The sequence below is a fragment of the Cyphellophora attinorum genome (assembly GCF_001299255.1).
Source record: "Cyphellophora attinorum strain CBS 131958 chromosome Unknown Contig8, whole genome shotgun sequence".
Lineage (NCBI taxonomy): Eukaryota > Fungi > Ascomycota > Eurotiomycetes > Chaetothyriales > Cyphellophoraceae > Cyphellophora > Cyphellophora attinorum.
Genome location: NW_017253236.1, coordinates 1,011,496 through 1,030,780, shown reverse-complemented (window position 1 = coordinate 1,030,780; position 19,285 = coordinate 1,011,496). Strand labels below are relative to the sequence as shown.

The window sequence follows — 19,285 nt, the reverse complement described above, 5'->3', positions numbered from 1 at the left end:
GTCGGCTTCAACTTTGGCCGCGCCGTATTGAAAGTTCTTGGCAATGACATCGGCCATATTCACGCGCCTGGTCTAACTGAACATGAAGCGTAGATCTGTACGTTCTATCTGAGATTCATTACTCGTTATCGCATTACACTAACTTATATGTCCCATAATCTCGTCACCTAACCGTTTCTCTTAACGAATACTCCCATTGTGAGTCCGGCGTCAGGCTCACCATGGCTCCAGCCGCCATCTCCTGATCTTGTGACGGCGGTTTGACCCGTGTGGTCGACCTTGCGCGCCACGCCAATCCTGAGGCGTCCAAGTGTGGCCGGCGTTGCTGCTGCTCCTGGATCGTTCGCAACAGGTCCCGCTTGAGGTGCGCCGCCCTGCCGCTGACCACCCCCGAATGCGTTGGCAAAGAAACCTCCCGCCCGCTGACCGGGTCCTGGAGCTTGTATTTGTCCATCTCCAATCTGCGAGACCATCGCACCCGGAGGATTTATCGGCGGCGAGGGTGGCTGTGGATGGTTGCTCGGTGCTGTCGCGGTCGCTGCGACGGGAGGTGGGACTGCTGACGTCTGAGCCTGACTATCTTGCGAAACTCCATTGCTGTTGGTGGAGGGAGGCAAGGTTGTGTATGCGGTGCTCAGTGTCGTCACGTATCCCACGTCGCTCGGATTAGCATCCGCTCCATCTGTGGGACTACCGGCTGCGGCGTCCGTTGGAGCAACCCCAACTGAGGTTGGCTGTGGTCCAGATGCTATTGCCGAAGAGGCAACCGAACCGCCAGGCGTTCCATCTTGCCCTGCAACACCGTCCGTCCCACCATTCGGGCTCTGATACACGCGCAACGAATTGATCTCCCAGTACGCGTTCTTAAACGCGGCTGGGTTGTTTTGCACGAAGGACTGGCACGTAGAGGCCAGTGGCGAGCAAGTTGCATCCTGTGCCCAGACCTGTCCGCCCCAATCGCCACAGAACGTGTTCGTAAAGACGATCTGCTGATTGATGATGTGGGTGTCGATGTCACATCCGCCCGCGAACTGTGCTTGTGGCAGACCCCATGTCGATGGATCAGGCGACCCTGAATTGATGTCTGCTGGTATCTGTGATCGAGTAAAGAACCAGACGCTGATGGCTTCGCTCGTCCACTGCGTGGCGTACACGCCGCCTCCGGCACTGTTGAAACCTGTGCCATAACTTTGAGTGTCACTCGTCTTGATGGCACAGCCGACGTTCGTGGCCTGATCAGGCGCGTTGACGTCGCAATTGGACGAGGAGATGCTTCCGGTGAACTTGCCAGTCTGTGTAATTCGACAACCGGCATTGGTGTGCAGCGCGAAAGAGTTCGTCGATTGACTGTTAATACCCTCGAGGATATCAACTTCTCCTGAGGTCGGCCAGTTGGGTCCAAGTAGCCAGAAAGCAGGCCTGAAAACATGGGTCAGCCAAATGCTGGCACATTGATGATGGCACCTACCATGTACCACAGCCTTCTGGCATATGTGCAAGATCCAAAATAAAGAGTCCATGGTTATACGTATTCTTGCTCATAATCCTGACGGAACTGCGTCCACGTCCAGACCCTATGCTTGTATAGTCGACGCCCATGTATACAGAATCGTTGTTTGTCGACCAGAGTCCGGCAGCCTCAGCAGCAGCCAGGGACACATAGTTGACGTATCCGTGTGTCGGGTCGTCGACCTGTAAATCAATGATCAGTCCGACATTTGTGCTGTCGATCACATCGAAGACCTACTGTCTCAAAGTCGAACATGTTCGCGAAGTTTTGTATTGTGTAGTCATCTTGGAGGCTGTACTGTGCTAGAGTCAGAAGAGGAAATGTTGTGACTATCAGTGACGATGATCGCATTTCGGAGCCAGTTGAGCAGAAGATCAACACAAGCAAATAAAGGATGTTAGTAGAATGGCGTTCTTGAAGAGGCGGCCATGGCTTGACTCCGTGAGTATATCAAAGCCATGGCTCTATTGTTCGTGGGCCTTCGCTGGCATGGAAAATGTTGCAGAGGGCTGGTTCAAGCACGCGCGCTGACTGATTTGGGAGGGTACTGCCTCAGTATGGTCAGGACATCCCAAGGCAAACTGGGCTCGGATGACGTCCCAGACGAGTAAGACGACCTCAGAATGGTATGTCGGAGCATTGCTGCTATACTCGAACATGAAGAAGGCTGGCAGGCCGTCCTCAGTAGTGGTCACCTGCGTGAGGAATGTCGGCTATGTGATCCGGCCAACATTCCTGGGCATGTGCGCCACGGTCGCTGCCACGTGCCCGCGATCTGAAAGCAATAGTGAGTACGGCTCGCTTGGAATATCTAGTGGATGTTCATCTCCGATACCGAAGGCTTGCTGAGCCAGCAGAATTGTGGTCGTCGAAAGAGTGTCATGAGATTACGAATTCGTAGGTGAAGTAACGACGATCTCTAGCGCCAAATCAGAAGATCCACATCCAGGGCATCCTGAAAGCATTGCCTTACGGCGAACGCTTGCTAGCGTTGACTATGAGTGCCGATACCTTACGCATCAGAAGTCTCGCGTGGTGAGGGATGTACAAGTGCTAGTCGCGTTTTCTGTAACAAAAGCTCGGAAACCTTGGCTTCCGGCGATAGTAGTATTAAGTCCGACTGTTGTGATTCGTTGCAGTGATGCCCTTTAGATCTTCTGATTTTACATGCACAGTCTCCCAACAGCAGGACCTCCGTCATTTCCCAAACCGAACAGTCCGACAAATGATCCAATACCAACTTGAAAAATAGCTCTCTGGATCTGCATTAAATGCAGCCTCAGCCAGCCATCGCTTGCTTCCGGTGCATCACGCTCCGTCACCGCAATGTTTGGATCTCCTCCAAGTGGTGCAGGTGCTTGCTTGGACTTCTTCTTCGTCTTACGATCTCTTCGTCGCAAGTCCAGTCGTTCCTTCCTGAGCTGCAGCTCCTCACTCCATCCAGCACCTTCCACCAATACTTTCCGTATGACCGCGTTCTTGCCTTGTACTTATTTCACACTTCATTGCTCGCCGCAATCCTGAGCCAGCCGCCATCTCCTCATACTCACGCCGCAGCCCCTCGTTATCGGCGAGTATCCGTTTGAGGTCGAGGTAGGAGCGCAGAAGCAGTGCACCATCCGGATTCGTTTGTGAGATGATGGATAGGCTTCGGCTCGGCAAGCGGGCTTTGGCTATCAGGTTTGCCAATTTCAACGAGGAGTACCTGCCTTGTAGCAGCATGATCCTTGCCCCAAACATTTAAGCTCACCTAGCATCTGCTGCACGTCATCTCGCATCTTGCGCAATCAGAGGGTGATCTCTCACCCGTGTTGGTCGGCGATAGCCTGTGTGATCACCCCACCGAACACGAAAGTGCTCCTCTGAGGTGGCCTAAGCTGAAGCGGCACAGCGAGTGGGACATCGAGTTCGGTGCTACCGCAGCATGTGATCGAGCTTTGTACTGCACGTGGTGCCTGACTAACCTGCGGAATTACTTCATATCTCTGCAATAATAATCTGATGAGAGAACCTCATCTCCACACCTCGGTCAAACCCGTGCACGCACAACCCCCACGCTAGTCTTTCGTGTTCATCACAATCACAACCAGAAAGGTCACGGGCGTTCCTATCTCGAGCCCCGCATTCAACGACTGATGGAAGGGCGCGGCTCAGCAGAAATGCTCTGCTACATCTGTTCAGCTTCGTGTCATGATGAGGACGATGCAGCAACAGAAGCAACACCCGGAGCAGCTACCCAATTACTTGTGTGGGGTCAGCCTATCATATACATATTCCCCAGAGAGAAGCCGCTGTCAGACTCGCTTGAGGCCACAAGCACGCGTCAGATTTGAGCAAGACCACCCGCGCTCACAAGCACTGTGACGCAGATTTCTAGTACCTAGCAGCCGAATTTGGGGGGTGATAATATCCGTTGCATTCCACTCGGACAACACCACGTTGAGCGCTTACAACTACCTTCGTAAGACGGCACGAAGAGCTTTGGATTTTGCTCGATATTCAGTCGTCGTCCTGGGCTCGACTGCTCAACGTCATCCCCTCGTCTAATTGACTCAGGTCTTGACTCCCATCCTCAAACGATCATCAGACGAAAGAGTTCTTGTCAGCCTGTCATCCCTGCCAACGAGCCGGAGACTTTGCAGCATGAGAGGAGCAGAAGACGAGCATCTGACCTTCTATCGACCTCCGACAGGTGGCAAGCCTGTACCTTGAGCAGAAGGCACCTCTCAGCAAAGTCACCACTCAGAAGAACCCAGCTTCCTAAGATGCAAAGGTCCTGAAAGTACGTCACAGCTGCCTGGAGTCGAAGGTACCGACAGTCCGGTCCGACCCAAAGGACCACTTGGCTTTCCCACCACAGTCCTGAGGGCCAAGCAATCTGTCAGTGATTTCAATCTCTTCGCATGCAACATACACGCACAGTATGACAGACTCACTCAATCTCATGATGGCCCAGATCTCATTTTTGGAGCCGCATCTAGTGTTGATACACATCCCGACGGGCCTGTACACATTGTTCCTGCAGCCGATCCAACAGCTGCTGTTCGCCGACGACAATGATCCTGACCAGGAGTTGAATTCGTCATGGACGAATCGACACGATTTCCTGAACGTCAGCATCACGCCTGAAGGAGTGTCCGTAATCTGTACCCGATACCTGGCGGACAAATACTTCTCACCGATCCAAGAAAGGTGGAAAGACGTGATCGACGGCTTCGAGATCGTGGACGAGACCTTCACTGTGATCCAGGTGGATGGACAAGGCCTCGACGCCGGTCAGAGGGTGCTGGAGTTAACCAGCCCGTTGGCAATGGCAGGCATATCAATTTTCTTTATCACGACTTACTTCAGCGACTTCATCCTCGTGCCCACATACGCCCGACGGACCGTTACCACTGCCCTAGAGCAGCGAGGCTTCGTTTTCTCTCGATCTGCTGATGCATTTGTATCCCAGCTCTCGCCTGCTTCACCTCTGCTGGGCCATCATCATAATAGAAACAATAGCCAAAACTCGGCAGACTGGATCCTTGCGCCAACGACCAGTCACGGGCTGAACATGCCCTCGACACCGCCCGCTAAGGATCTGCCGGAATTGCAACGCCGTACTTTCGACAAGTTGCGCAGGAATAAGATCAGCCCAGTTGTCGATGATGAGATGAGGTTACTGACATGTGCGGGACACGATGACGACCCTTCCACGTCGGATCGACTAAAGAGCGATTTGCTGCAGGTCCTCATCTCGACCTCCGCGAGCAGTATTGCCCGAACACCAGCAAAGAGCACAAATGGCGCACTGAACGGCCACCACGATGCCGTCAAGCCGCCGAGCAGTGCGGCCTCGTTCTTGTCAATAACGATGACTGCCAATGATCCAATATCGATATTCCTCGAAGCTCGACTTCTGGATCGGCTAGGCGGCGCTCTACTCGGAAACAAATCTCTTGACTCAGAGGACGTGCTGGTCCCTATATCATTCGACCTTCAGGCGTTGCCTATGGAGGCGACGGGTATTGTGTGTGGTGTCGCTGGATGCCTTGCAGCTGGTGAGACGGGCCGGGAACGGGAGCTTGGCTCGGATGCCGGACCAGACAGCAACCTCGACATCACCTTTCTCAGTACAGCAAAGGCTGGCATCGTGCTGGTGAAGGAGTGTGATCTTGACCGCGCGATGCAGGCACTACGCTTTGGGTTCGAGCAGGTTTCGTCCGTTGTTGATGAAGTCGCAGCATGAGCGGCTAAGGACATCCAGAAAATTTGGCAAAAGCTGTCCCAGGCAGACAGCATGCATCATAGGTTATGGTTCCAGTCCAGGTATTGCACTTTCATGTTCCATAGATACTCACCGTACCAGCTGCACCTCCAGCAGCGAAAACGCCTGTCCGCTCCTCAGTCTTGCTTCCCTCTCTCCAGCTGACCACACTAACAACCTTACCAGTGGTATTTTGGGTGATGTCACCAACATTCTTTCCCGACAGCACATCCCAAGCCCTGACCTTGCCATCTGCCTCACTCCCACTCAGCACCAAACCATCATTCATAGCCAGACAGCTCTTCAGTCTTAGACTTTCATTCTTATACCCCTGCTCCTGGTCCTCGTTGGGGAACGTTCTCAAACAACTCCCATCCCTCCGATCAAACAACCTCACCTTCCCATCCAACGTACCCACCAACATCGTCTTCCCATCCCTCCCTAGCTCCAGGCTCGTCACCGCCCCCGCCATAACATCGACCACGACCCGTCCCATCCTCACATCATAACACCTCACTCTCCCGTCAATACTCCCACTCAACACCTCCACTCCGTTGTCTGGCACCGACAGACAACTAACTCCGTCCTTGGCATCCTCCCACACCATCAGCGGCTTCGCGTCTCTACTCTTGACATCCCACAGCCTGACGCTGCGGTCATCGCTGCCGCTCACCAACACTGAATCATCAGCGCCTGCAAATTCCACGCAGGTGATGCGCGAGGTATGTGCTTGTGAGGTATTGCTTCCAAACCGGCGGGTCGTGCCTTCAGCGTTGGAGACGTCCCATAGAAACACAGCACGATCGCCACCAGAGGAAGCGAATTGCTGATTGGAGCGGGTGACGGCGATAGAGAGGACGGGGTAGCCGTGGGAGGCGTACTTTTGTATGGGGCTTGTGGTTGTTGTTGAGGTGCTTTTGGAGGGCTCGGTGCGAGAGAGGTGGACCTGGCGGTCAGAGGAGCCGGTGAGTATGTACGTGCCGCCGAGGGAGGAGAAGGTGATTGCGTTGACTGGCGAGGTGTGTGTTTGGAGGGTTTGGACGAGGTTGGAGGGGATGGCTGTCATTTTTGCTCAGGGCAACTCATTGCGGTAGCTTGGCTAGCTACCGCTACGCTTGCAATCCGAGGTCCTCAGGTACGCCGGGTTGTTCCTGCATTGGTGCCTGAGATTAGTCAAGGTTAGGTGTGTATATGCTGTAGCGGTCAAGGCCTAGAGATAGAGATCGACCGGATCTCGGAAACCCATCCCACGGGTGCACAGCCCCGGGCTCTTGGCACGGCTACTCGAGACCCACCCAAAGCGTGATTGGCAGCGTTCATAATTTGTGCAACGACGACGAGGTCACAACACAATTCATCATACACATTGACTACCTAGGTAGGGTCCCGCTCGGAATCGATGGGCGTTGAAAGATTTTGAGAAACGTTTGGCACACCCATAGCAGACATGTGCGCGGTTATCGCGTCAGGGTCTGCGAGCCCCAAAGGCAACCGGTCGAGCATCGACTACCCGCATGTATTTGCAATCTTTCGAAAGCAAAATGGTAGGCAAATAGCCCTCCTGGCAGGCCAAAGGCTGCAAACTTCCGATGGACAGAGCATACATTTTATGCCGGCGGGAGCCAGAAAGGGCTGAGTAGTGACGTCGCCACACATGCCCACTATCGCGGCCGGATACTTGGAGTAAGTTTACATGATCGACCTCGAAACCTTCCTCAAGTGGTGTCGACCCTGGCATGTGGAAAGCCCGTCATCACTGCTGGCCCGTTGCATCCTTCTTGGCCTGCGTCTTTGTGCAGATGTTCCTCGTGTTGCCAAGGAGGCAAAGATTTCAACAAGTTCATAATTTCTGGGGAAGATGTGGGATGGAAGGACAATAGCTTCTGACGCTTAGTGTCCTCGTCGAACACGCGTCAGGGCACTGTGCTGTCATGCCACCAGAGATGGATGACATCGGAATCCAGCACGAAACTGCTGCTTTGCCAAAGAAACGTCGCTTCACCCGTGTTAGCCGAGCATGTGTTGAGTGTCGTCTACGCAAAATCCGCTGCGACGCACGACAACCGTGTGAAGCGTGTGAAGATTTTAATCGGAGATGCATTTACACTTCGACCAAAGCTCAACGAACGGGCGGCGCACCCAGGACCAAGATTCTGGAGGATCGCCTGCGCAGAGCACGAGCGCTCATTGCGCAAATGCAGGCTGAGCATCCATCTGTAAAGCATCGTGCTGAAATCGATGCCATTTTCGACACACCACCAGGCTCGCCAGATTCGGGTACGACTTCCTTGCAAAATGAAGATCCGCGAGAAGATGACCATCGAGGTGATCTTGAGAACATGATGGATGGCCAAGGCGCCTTTACTGCGTCTGACCAGAGCAATACCATCTACTACGGTGGTCAATCAGGCTTCAAATTTCTGGAGAGGACGCAGCAGTTGTTCCAGGACGATGGCGAACCCACGGATCCACGCGATAATTCCCAAAGCCCGAATCACGTCGCTCTTTCAAACCTATTCGACGCACCACTGCCGGACAGGCAGGCGCTATCATCGCGTGTCGCTGTCAACCAGCTCCTTCCTGAACGGACCACTGCCACGCGGCTTATGACTATTGTGTTCGAGCAGACCTACCAGCTATTACAGTTCATCGATGTGAATTGGTTTCACATGCATACCGATCGCGTCTACGGTATGGATACCAGCGACTACGAAGACATGGACCATGACTTCCTTCCTCTCTTTTTTGGAGTTATGGCACTTGGTTATCTCTTCGACACTCCCAGACACCGTAAGCGGGGTTGCCGAAGAACCATTGATCAAGCAATGCGGCACTTCATTGCAGCGAGACAAATGACAGACGTTACCAAGTGTCACGATCTGGTTGCATTGCAGACAGTTATGGTGTTCGCGATGTTTCTCATGTCGACTGCCCGTCTAGCAACAGCACATACTTACATAGCCCTGGCGGCCGCTGCAGCTATGAGAATGGGTCTTCATTCACAGACAAACTACGGTAGCTTTACGGACAATGAAAATAGCACACGAGCTAGGCTATTATGGACGATAGTGAAGCTGGATATCTACACAGGCACGATCTTAGGTCTGCCAGGTCTCGTCAACCTCAGCCACGTTGATCAAATACGACCGAGTGGCATGATGGAAGACTACAAAATTTCTGCGAATGGAATGCCAGTCCCTGTCGATCAGCAGCGAATGCTTGCAGCGTCCGCCCAGTACCGAGATCTACTCCTAATCATTTCAAATATGGTGCAGAAGCTCTTTCCAAAGACCGAGCAAGAAGCGAGGCAGGTACGACGATCGAGGAAAATGCTCATCAACGGCGCAGTGATTACGGATACCGAAAGGCAGTTTCAGGAATGGAGGGAAGGCTTGCAAACTGCTCTTGGGTCCTCGGTAGACCCAGAGTCGCAGTCGTGGAGGAGGTAAGTAAGCTTCTTCCCTTGCGGGACGTTCGCTGATGAAATGTAGTACAATATACGAGCTACGAATGGCTCACAACCTGGGCCACATCCTGCTGTACCGACCGTTCCTCCACTATCTAGCTAGACCACGGGGCGACAATGAGCCTGATCATCGACAGCTGCGATGCGCTAGCGAGTGCATTAAGATTGCACGAGAAACCATCAGTAGGTCAGACGAGATGCTTGCTCAAGGTTACCTCGCGCCAGCAGCGTGGCAGTCTGTGTACACGATTTTCCTCGCGATCGTGGCCCTTATCTTCTATCTCGCCACGCAGAAGGGTGATCCTGAATACAGCATGGTGGAAAAGGACGCCTTTACCGGTATTCGCGTGCTTGCGAGCACCTCTTGCCAGGACATAGGATCTCGTCGCTGCCTGGACGTCCTCAAAGTGCTTACGAGGAGGCTCTCCCGCATCATCAACCTTGACATTGAGGCCATCGAAAATCAGACACCTTCATTCTGCCAAACGGATGCTGACCCAGTAGCAAGGGCGAGTATGTCTGTATCGCCAACAACCAGTGTTCATGAACAGCTGTTTTCTGATAGCCCACCTCAGCAGCCGCAGCAGACTCCTGGGGTTCTGGTAGCGGACCCCACAAGTCTCTCAGAACAGCAACAGAAAGGGCCTCAACCATCAAATATTCCTGCTGACGGTCGACCTCCTTTGCATTCCCGCCAGCGCTCTGCGACTCATCCTGACCCACGGGGAGTACCTCAGCAGCCTGTACCTAATGAACCTTCTCGATCCAATTCCTACTCTGTTTACGACTATACATATCCGAGTATACGGTCCGACAGCCAATCCACTGTATCCAACATGCAGCAATCCTCGATGAACTCCAATGCTTACAGCCAGGCTCAGCCACAGGACTATTTTGTGCAGCAGCCTGACATGGAAGTACCCTTCTCTGACACATTTGCTTGGCCTTTCGACCCGAACATTAATCCAATGAATGGTCTGTCGGCTGCCGCACAAGGGCTCTCAATGCCCGAGTCTGCTGACTACGGAACTTCGCATGGCAGCTCTGCTCCTATGAGCAATGGCTACCCTTCCCACACCGAGGCGATGTCCCATGGATATTCCCACCTTCAATCTCAACACAACGCTGCGTATCAGATGCAAGGTCAGGTGCTTAGCAATTCACAGCAGTCGTTACACGGACGCTCAATGCACAGCAGCCCTGTTCACCAGACTCCGGCACCAGGCATGCTTCCTCAAGGTGCTATGGACCCAAGGTATCCATCTCAAGATAGAGCCGCTGCGGCAGGACATGGTCGGAACAATATGGCAGATAATTTCCTGACGAGTGAGGACATTGCTGCATTTATGATGCGTATCAATCCAGGCGAGGAGCCCTTCCTGTAAGCTGAGGGCCAGATATATAGGGAACATAGATCGGTGCGTATGTTATGCAATGGCCATTTCTCTCCTTCTGATGGCGGTTTCCACAACCGTACCCTTTCGGCGTAGATCAGTATAATGTCGTAGATGTCCCTATAACAGCCAACCCGAGCACTCGTCCTTACCTGACACATCACAGATGGGGTACCATTTCCATTAAGCTTCGCTCCTCCTGCTGTTCGTAGTGTGAAGCCCACCTCGGAGAGATGGTACCTACCTAGGTAACCTGGCTACTGTCCGCCTTGTTAGGAAGGCGTGAGGCGTCGCGAAGCTCCAATCAACGCTTGGCGACTGCCTCGGCTTCTCTTTTGGGGACCAAATCATCGACGCTACCTAACGTACGTCATCCACCATGCAATGATGACAAAAGTCGTGAATCGAAGCAACCCTCGAGTCGTACATGAAGCTTTGGAGCTGACATGAATCGTCTCCGAGCAATCCTTCCACAGCTACAGCGAAGTCAACCAGCACGTTCTCTCATGATGGAGGCGACACTGAATCCTCTTACTGGATTCTATAAACCACATACCGCTCTAAAGGGACTATACTACGGTCCAGATGCGGTCAAACAACATCTTCTGTCTTGCCTGCCGTCCGAAAAGTCTAAGGCATTCATCATCACTGGCAACTCTCTTGCGACGAAGACACCTCTGATCAAGGAGCTAGAATCTCTGCTATCCTCAAAGCATCACGCTGGCACCTTTTCAAACATCAAAGAGCACGCCCCTATTGCTCAGTTGGATGAAGCCACCGACAAGGTGCACAGTGACGAGACGATTGACACAATAATCGCTGTCGGCGGAGGGTCTCCCATCGACTCGGCTAAAGCTATCTCGCATCGTCTGCACGAAAAGGGCGGCAACTTTCTGACGCTCATAGATATACCTACCACACTTTCAGCTGCAGAGTGCACGTTCCTGGCCGGTTATACGAAAGAGGATGGCGTCAAGACAGGTATTGCTCATCCTAACGTCTACGCATCTTACATCTTCTACGATCCTAAGTTTGGTTTGCACACACCACCATCGCTGTTCGCCTCAACCGGCATTCGAGCTCTGGACCATGCCGTCGAGATGCAGTACCATCCTACGGCAACACTGATGCCCGCTCAATGGTCTGGCCTTATGGCGATTAAGGAGCTGTTTGATCTTTTACCGAAATACCAGGCCAACCCTAAGGATGAGCAGCTCATCACGCGCCTGTTCCTTGCTGCATACTCCTCATTAGGCTTTTTGGGCGGGAACATCAAAGGAGGTCTTGGCCTGTCTCATACCATGGGCTACGCTCTCGGAAGTCCTTACGGCATACCTCACGGCATCACTTCGTGTCTCACGCTGGGCAATGTCGTCAAGCTCAAGGCGCGGCTTAGTTCTGACGATGCCGCCAGAGTCGCGAATATTCTTCCCTTCATTGGCGGCACTCCGAGCGGTGATGCTGCGAAAGACGCCGAAACGGTCGGGGACCGGATAAACGGGCTCGTGAAGGATTTGGGCTTCAAGACCACTCTGACAGAAAAGGGAGTCGGCAAGGACCAACTCGATACCATAGTCAAGCGGGCGTCCGGAGGTCTCAACCCAGATCCAAACAAGAAAGCTGATTCGAAGGAGGAAGCTCTTGCGCTGGAAGTTCGTAAGCTTGTCGAGGGTCTATACTAGCCGATCCTCATTACACAAGTCTACCGCATAGTATACCCGAGTACAAGGATTTGAGAACTTTTGCCGAACCCTGCTTGTTAGCGTGTTTCCAGCGATGATTAGGTCAAACATATCGACGGAAATCCACGAACAGCACGATCCCTTGCGACGTGTGGGCAATTTGGCTTTACAAGGCCCATGCAGGCAGCGTCTAGCTGACTAACAGCCGTTCTAGGACTGGTAGTGGGTTTAGTCGGTTGTTCCACTCCGGACTCGTCACGTTTCGCGGGTTTCCGAGTAGTACTATCAAATCCACAAGAAACACCGCCTCTGCGTTCATCGGCGGTCGCTACATCGACAATATGCGCGGTTTATCACGATTCGCGGCTTTCCCATGACTATGGTCCGGGCCTCCTCTAATGGCCAGCACATTCACTATATAAGAGGACGCTGGCCATAGTTCGAATTGAGTGCTCCGCAGACAGAAGCTCCTATTCCATAGCAGACATTCCAACTTACGACAAACGCTAACCAACCCCAACAACTCAGAACAAAATGGCAGAGTTCGCAGGAAAGCTGGCCATCGTCACCGGCGCTGCCAAGTCCAACGGTATCGGCTTCGCCACCGCTCTCCTGCTCGCTCAGAAAGGAGCAGATGTAAGCTCCCCACCCCTCCACTTCCCAATTCAAGCTAATCCTCTCACATAGATCGTCCTGCACTACAACTCCAACGCCGCCGCCGCCGAGACCGCCGTGTCCAAACTCCAATCCCTCGGAGTGAAGGCCATCAGCGTCTCAGCCGACGCCGCGTCCCCAGACTTCGGCACGACCATTGTCGACGCAACCCTCAAAGCATTCCCCAACCGCAAGATCGACATCATCATCAACAACGCCGCGGCCGTCCTCTTCGCCAGCTCGGCCTTCGACAATGAAGGCTTCGACAACATCTTCCACGCCAACGTGCGCGGACCCTTACTCCTCGTCGGCGCCGCTCTGCCTCACATGGCCAAGCCTGGTGGCCGGGTGATCAGCATCGGCACCGTGGCATCGCGCATCGGGTCGCGCTTTGCAGGGCTCTACGCGGCGACCAAGGGCGCGTTGAACACCTTGACATTCACGTGGGCCGAAGAGTTGGGGCCGATGGGAATCACGGCCAATATCGTGTCGCCGGGCCCGATTGGCACGGACAATGTGCCGCCTGAGGAGCACGAGTTGGTGAAGCGGTTCAGGTCGGAGCAGCAGATCAAGAGAAATGGAACGGTGGAAGAGGTCGCGGAGGTGATTGTGTTTATTGCGAGCAAGGGAAGCAGCTTCGTGACGGGCCAGGTCGTGGGCGTTGATGGCGGGTTCAGTCATGCTTGATCTGGAAAGGGGACTTGCCTTGGATACTAGAGACCTACGTAGCGGCTGAAACAAATGTTGACGATAGCATGCAGTGGTGCATTTTTTTGAGGTATATGGAGCTCTGCTATCGCCTATGGTTATCAGACAACTGACGTGGGAGCCGCGGTTGAAAAAACATGGAAGTGATAAGTGAATACCATCTAGGTGGTTCCAGGTACGTAGCCGGGCTGACAAATGGCTCCATCTTCCCCAATTTCAACTACTGTTTCCGTCTTCGCCTTTTGCACGCTTAGCCATTAGTAGATATCGACTCATTGGTCTCTGCTGGTCAGGAACCATCTCAATTGCACCTGCCTTACAGCAGCGCTGTTCGCGGTTTTCCGTGGGGGACAACTCGTAAGGCTGTGTCCGTGTACATTTGTATACTGATAAACATATATCATCTGCAATATCGTCTTGGCTGAAACGACCTCTAACGACGCATATCAACAGCCCAACATAAACGCCAGTAGCATTCCATACTTCGAAGCACCATGTTCCCCGAAGAGCCAGTGCCTTGCCCGTATTGTGGAAAGAAGATAGCTCAAGGTAGGCGTCCTTCTTGGCAACCGCTGCCCGGGTAGCTGATCATCAAATGCAGAGACGACTCGAAGACGACACTACTACTATTGCCGCGACAAGCACGACAATCCGGCACCAGTAAAGAAGCGCGCATGTGCTGCCTGTGTTGCGTCCAAGGCCCGATGCAATTTAGCCGAGCCCAGCTGCTATCGGTGCCTGAAGAGGGGCGTGGTGTGTGAATATGTTGATCACGCATCGGGTCGAGCAGGCGTCAAGGAGAGTGTCGGGTCAGTAGTGGAGGCAAGATCTGCGCTCACGACCTCGCACAGCTGGCAAGACTCGGGAACTTTCGACTTCTCGGGCATCGTGACCAACGACCTCGAGATCCCAGTGGTACCCACATTCTTGGACCAAACGAGTCAAGGTCCTAAGGTGCCCACTTTGGTCTTCGAGACCCCATCAAGTCAGTCTCAAAGCCCATAACCGGCGGATTGCCCATCACCTCCCCGCAACGGCCTCCACCCAAGGTGCGAACATTCGCATCCAGATACCCCTCGACCACAACACACCATACCACGAGCAATGTCGTCATCCTGTCCCTTCGCGTGTTCCTTGAGACCTTCCGCCAGGGCACGTCCCTTCCGCCCTTCATTCACGAGCGTCAGCTCTCCGGGCCTCACTCCGCAACTGGTCGCAGTATACTAGGCCAATGTCAGCGATTGATCCGCGATTTTCAGGACGCCTCGTGTCCGGCGATGAAGCAGGTAGCTTGGCAAGCAATCCAAGCCCACTGGGAGACCATCTGGATGACGCATGAAACGCTGGATGACTGGGAGCTCCTGGCGTCGTTGCAGACTGTGATCCTATACGCGATCCTGCGCGCCACAGCGGCAGAAGAGATACTCGACTTGGACAATGACCTTATCGGAGTCGGGGGCACGTCCGCACGAGATTTCGATCTCTCGAGCCTGGTCGCCTTTAGCCATGTTGCGCAAGCCATTGCGTGGCGGGTTGGTGGGAGACGAGGCATGGAGGCAACGAACACTTCCCACACCACGAGTTGGGAGAAGTGGATTTTCGAGGAAGCGAGGCGGCGATGTGTGATTGTCTTTAGAGTGTTGAACCTAGTGTACGACTTGTCGGACGCGGTGAGCTGTTCCGGTATGCCTGGCTTTGTGATCGTGCCGTTGCAGATGCCGGAGAGGTTGTGGATGGCACAAGATGCGGAAAGCTGGGCTGTCAGCTTTGAAGAGGTCTGGCAGGAGAGAGCCATCCGAGGGGTCGATAAGGGTGGCAGACTGATGAAATTGAGGATGCTGGAAGGCGAGGGAAGAAGGATGAATGAGGCGGTAGATAGTTGGGCGGGCTGGTGTGTGCAGAATGGCATGCTGGGTATGCTGGCTGCAAGTGCAGCGCTCTTGTTGCAATGATAGATTATTGCTGGACAATGGCAGTCCGGTTCAGAGCGCGTTAGGAGCTATGTGGCTCCGTCGACCCTCGATTTCGTTATGGATCTTCATCGCTGGCCTTACTCTCGGGCTTTGCCTTGCTCAGCTGCCGGAAGATGAAGCCGTCGTCGCCGAGCGGGTCTGCATCCTCGACCACATACGTCGAGTAGCCGGTATAATATGCATATCCCTGTACCAACGCTTCTACGGCGGGCTTGCCAGAGACTTCGTAGCCTAAATCTTTGTGTACACTCCCCACGAAGGCTCCTTTGCCCCTTTTTGGGGAGCCTTCCTCTTCTTTGTCATCCATCGCCAGGCTTACCAATGAATGATATGTTCTTTTCTCCTTGTCTGCCAGCTCCCTTTTCGCTACAGCTAAGGCGATCCTTGCTGCCACGGCACTACCAGTAGGGCTTCTGTCAATCTGACCATCTGCGAAGAAGCACATGCCCGCCTCAGCATGACTTGTACCTTCTGCTGGAACACCAAACGCCTTTACCACGATCAGGATAGAGTACAAAAAGCTCAATCCTTTGTCGTCTTTGTAGGTGTAGTACTTGCTCAGGGCTGGATTAGTGGTAATGGCTGCCTTGAGATTCCGCGTAGCGACGTCCAACCGTGATATATCGAGCTCAGTCAACGGTGCACTGGAGAAGCCAAGCTCGCGAGCTGTGACGAAGCAGTAGAAGGCCCCACCGTAAGCAAAGTCGACAGTGACGTAGTCCCGGTCGAAAAGCTCGAGCCATTGGTATTCGACGGGGATTGGGACGTTGACTGAGATGCCTGTTGCGAAGGAGGGAACCGAGATGAACGATACAGGACGGCTTGGATCAGATTGAAAGCCGCCATCTGACGTCGGTCTCGTCGGAACGGTAACTTCGAGCAGACCGCAGGGTGCATGCAGTTTCAGTATGGCCGTGTTCGAGGACGTGTCGTGCTGCAGCTGGGCTTGCCTCGAAAAGACACTCTCGTCCTTGCAGTCGACGAGAAAGCGTCCCAGGGCAATGGTCGCGTGCCCACACATCGTGCTGTAGCCTTCATTGGTGGTGAAAAGTACTCCGATATGTGCTTGGCCTGAAGCCGTGAGTTCAGTGTCCGGGCGAAGGATTGCCCCATACATGTCGAAGTGACCTCGTGGCTCCCACATCAAACGACGACGGATATGATCATGCTCCGCAAGAGCTTGCGCACGCTGCTCCGTGAGTGTGCCCCTTAGCTCAGGGTAGCCAGCATAAACGATCCGAGTTGGCTCTCCTGTCGTGTGCATGTCCATGCAGGAGATTGCGATGGACTCGGTCTGCAACTGCAATGGGACTGGTGGTAATGGCGCCATGTTGTCAGTTGTGGTAGGAAACGGTCTGCGGTGATACGGGCACTGCTGCGGAATATATATCACGAGAGCAGAGGGGATCTTTCATATTCTGATTAAGCGGCAAGCTGTTGAGTCATGGTCATCGGCCCCCAACTTGCCCTGCTTCCATACCAATATGCGATACTCCTTCGACAAGCAAGCAGCTCAAGCGGTCTAGACACCAGCAGTGTGGAAGGGCGTTGAGATCGCGTCGGCAAGATCTCCATAACGAGGCAAGATCGGCAGTGACGACAGACTAAGTATACGGCATGCCAGGAGAACCCGCTGCTTCAGAAGGTACTTGAGTGGCGTGGGTAGCACCTACCGACCACCTAGACTTGTTAAGAACCACCGCCTAGTCTCTTGGCATCTAACATCTAACGTTCATGTCGTCGCGACACAGTCCTTGCTCTCGTGAAGGCTTCAGCTCGTGACAGCATGACAGAGCGCTCGTCGCATCGTTCATTCTTCCGGAGCAGCAGTCGCCCCGTACTAATTGAGATTCTGGACTAGCGCAGCCAAAGATGCCAGTCCCGGGTTCTGCTGCATTTCGGTGACAAGAGCTGGGTCTGTGACAATCGTGGAATTCGAGCCATCGGCAGAGAATCGCTTCATAAAGACTCCGCCACCAGGGGGAAGAGGACCGTTCCTGGCTTAGCGAGCGGATCGTGACCAGCCTTCAGCATGGGGGACCGGAATCGTTCGATCTCAGCCATGGTAGGTGGAGGTGGAGCAGCTGCAAAGCTGGCGCAATGCTTCTTGTGCACTTTCCAATGAGCGCGTTGGCAGTCTTTACCGCAGTAGCTGTTGAGTATTAGCCTGATCTGGCTATATGGTGGGTTTGCAGCAAAGAACAGCTCTTCGGCGCTACTTACAGGATCTTCTTGCAGGCCGAGCATGCGCTGAGCTTCTCGACATGATGATGGAGGACGCCACATTTGCCACACTCTCGTAGCACGGGACCTCCGGGAAACCAAGTTGGCTCGCCTTTCGCACGTCTCTCCTTGACCTTGGATGCTTTCAGAGGATCTTGAGTTGGAACGTCTGTTGCACCTGTCAGAATGAGGATGCACTGGGAAGGGAAGGATCGGAGCCGGGAGACTGATATCTCGCCCGATCCAGGTTCTTAGGTCCACTTACCTATCTCGAAATATCGTGGGGCCGGGTAGTCAAGGCGTGTGTTGCCACCCATGATCTTCGCTCGGGCTTCCTCGAAAGCGTGATAGATATCGTGGTCTGTTCTATCGGGCTCGATGAGGTGGTAGGGAGTGCCGTCATTAGGGTAGTCTGCCAAAGCCTTCTCCATCTGTTCGATGCCCTGACATACGATCAGCACCAATGTCGCGTTGAACGACTGTGAGTCTTCAGATGAAATACTCACCTCTTTGCAGAGACCCGCCTTCTTGTAGTTCGCTTTGAGCCATTCGAGCTGCTTGTTGCGGATTCTGGCACCGACCATCACAGCCTTGGCCACTAAGAAAGAGCAGGCCTCCGGACCTGTGATCTGTCAGCCTGGCGCAATCGGTGTCATACAGCGGCCGTAGGTCGCAATATATGGAGCTGCACGGAGTTCTGGCCTGTGTTGTTCTGGGGCTAGAAATCCGCTTACCTGTGACTACCTGGCGGACGCCATTTTCACCATCAGGAAAGACGTTGCGGCCGGTCTTCATCTGATACTTGCGAAAGACGCGATCGAAGTTGCCTTGGTTGAGATAGAGTCTAGTGTCCTCCACAGAGCGCGCTTTGGGATCGTGGGTGCATTCTGGATTGCCTGCAAAATGTTCCGAGTCCCCGATGAAGTTGAGGTTAACACCAAGATCCTGCGACAAATCGCCTGACACAGCGTCAAGAGCTCGATCCGACTCAAGAATCCCTGTCGCATCTGTCAGTTTGAACATGTATTGGCAAGGACCAGAGCCGGGAGAGTAGTATCTCGTCCGACAAAGATCCATAGGTGTACGTACCTCCACCCCAACAAGACCACGGCGACACAAGTTCTGGAGCCATCACTGGACAGATCGTGAGTGCGTTCAAGCAAAGAAGCGTGTACTGAAGCAGGTACAGAGTCAGGTGGACGAGAATGTAGACGGAGAGACAACAAGTAGCTGAATTTGAAGAGGCGATGTTTGCCCCCCACAACAGATTTGCCAGCAAAGCAGGCAAGTGACAAGCGGCGGTGACGCTAGTGCCTGCCCTATACTCAATCGTGGGCAGGCACGCGTCCGGACTCCAAGCAAACACGTAGACTGCCTTGGGATCAGGAAGTACCCGCCACTTAGCAGAAATGTATCTGGTTTAAAT

The 19,285-nt window shown here is 53.6% G+C and overlaps 9 protein-coding genes across 9 annotated transcripts; 5 read left to right on the top strand and 4 right to left on the bottom strand.

The window, feature by feature from the left end:
• Window positions 1–167: 167 nt before the first annotated feature.
• On the bottom strand, window positions 168–1,861 carry AB675_5690 (uncharacterized protein; the record flags this gene model as incomplete). Its single annotated transcript, XM_018145924.1, has 3 exons — window positions 168–1,419; window positions 1,469–1,692; window positions 1,748–1,861. The coding sequence occupies 3 exons, from the start codon at window positions 1,859–1,861 to the stop codon at window positions 168–170; spliced, it is 1,590 nt and encodes a 529-aa protein (XP_018001971.1).
• A 2,572-nt stretch (window positions 1,862–4,433) lies between these two features.
• AB675_5689 (uncharacterized protein) lies at window positions 4,434–5,741 on the top strand (the record flags this gene model as incomplete). The annotated part of the gene is made up of 1 exon (XM_018145922.1): window positions 4,434–5,741. The coding sequence occupies one exon, from the start codon at window positions 4,434–4,436 to the stop codon at window positions 5,739–5,741; it is 1,308 nt and encodes a 435-aa protein (XP_018002128.1).
• Window positions 5,742–5,832: 91 nt separating this feature from the next.
• AB675_5688 (WD repeat domain-containing protein 83) lies at window positions 5,833–6,825 on the bottom strand (the record flags this gene model as incomplete). The annotated part of the gene is made up of 1 exon (XM_018145921.1): window positions 5,833–6,825. One exon carries the CDS (start codon window positions 6,823–6,825, stop codon window positions 5,833–5,835), a length of 993 nt encoding a protein of 330 aa, XP_018002065.1.
• Window positions 6,826–7,690: 865 nt separating this feature from the next.
• AB675_5687 (uncharacterized protein) lies at window positions 7,691–10,610 on the top strand (the record flags this gene model as incomplete). The annotated part of the gene is made up of 2 exons (XM_018145920.1): window positions 7,691–9,204; window positions 9,251–10,610. The coding sequence occupies 2 exons, from the start codon at window positions 7,691–7,693 to the stop codon at window positions 10,608–10,610; spliced, it is 2,874 nt and encodes a 957-aa protein (XP_018002069.1).
• Window positions 10,611–11,128: 518 nt separating this feature from the next.
• AB675_5686 (Alcohol dehydrogenase 4) lies at window positions 11,129–12,301 on the top strand (the record flags this gene model as incomplete). Its single annotated transcript, XM_018145919.1, has 1 exon — window positions 11,129–12,301. The coding sequence occupies one exon, from the start codon at window positions 11,129–11,131 to the stop codon at window positions 12,299–12,301; it is 1,173 nt and encodes a 390-aa protein (XP_018001986.1).
• A 534-nt stretch (window positions 12,302–12,835) lies between these two features.
• On the top strand, window positions 12,836–13,642 carry AB675_5685 (putative oxido; the record flags this gene model as incomplete). Its single annotated transcript, XM_018145918.1, has 2 exons — window positions 12,836–12,937; window positions 12,989–13,642. 2 exons carry the CDS (start codon window positions 12,836–12,838, stop codon window positions 13,640–13,642), a joined length of 756 nt encoding a protein of 251 aa, XP_018001968.1.
• Window positions 13,643–14,940: 1,298 nt separating this feature from the next.
• Window positions 14,941–15,615, top strand: AB675_5684 (uncharacterized protein; the record flags this gene model as incomplete). Its single annotated transcript, XM_018145917.1, has 1 exon — window positions 14,941–15,615. The coding sequence occupies one exon, from the start codon at window positions 14,941–14,943 to the stop codon at window positions 15,613–15,615; it is 675 nt and encodes a 224-aa protein (XP_018001841.1).
• Window positions 15,616–15,691: 76 nt separating this feature from the next.
• AB675_5683 (Trans-L-3-hydroxyproline dehydratase) lies at window positions 15,692–16,966 on the bottom strand (the record flags this gene model as incomplete). Its single annotated transcript, XM_018145916.1, has 1 exon — window positions 15,692–16,966. One exon carries the CDS (start codon window positions 16,964–16,966, stop codon window positions 15,692–15,694), a length of 1,275 nt encoding a protein of 424 aa, XP_018001863.1.
• Window positions 16,967–17,595: 629 nt separating this feature from the next.
• Window positions 17,596–18,991, bottom strand: AB675_5682 (uncharacterized protein; the record flags this gene model as incomplete). The annotated part of the gene is made up of 6 exons (XM_018145915.1): window positions 17,596–17,788; window positions 17,860–18,028; window positions 18,125–18,302; window positions 18,366–18,481; window positions 18,594–18,857; window positions 18,949–18,991. The coding sequence occupies 6 exons, from the start codon at window positions 18,989–18,991 to the stop codon at window positions 17,596–17,598; spliced, it is 963 nt and encodes a 320-aa protein (XP_018001895.1).
• Window positions 18,992–19,285: the final 294 nt, after the last annotated feature.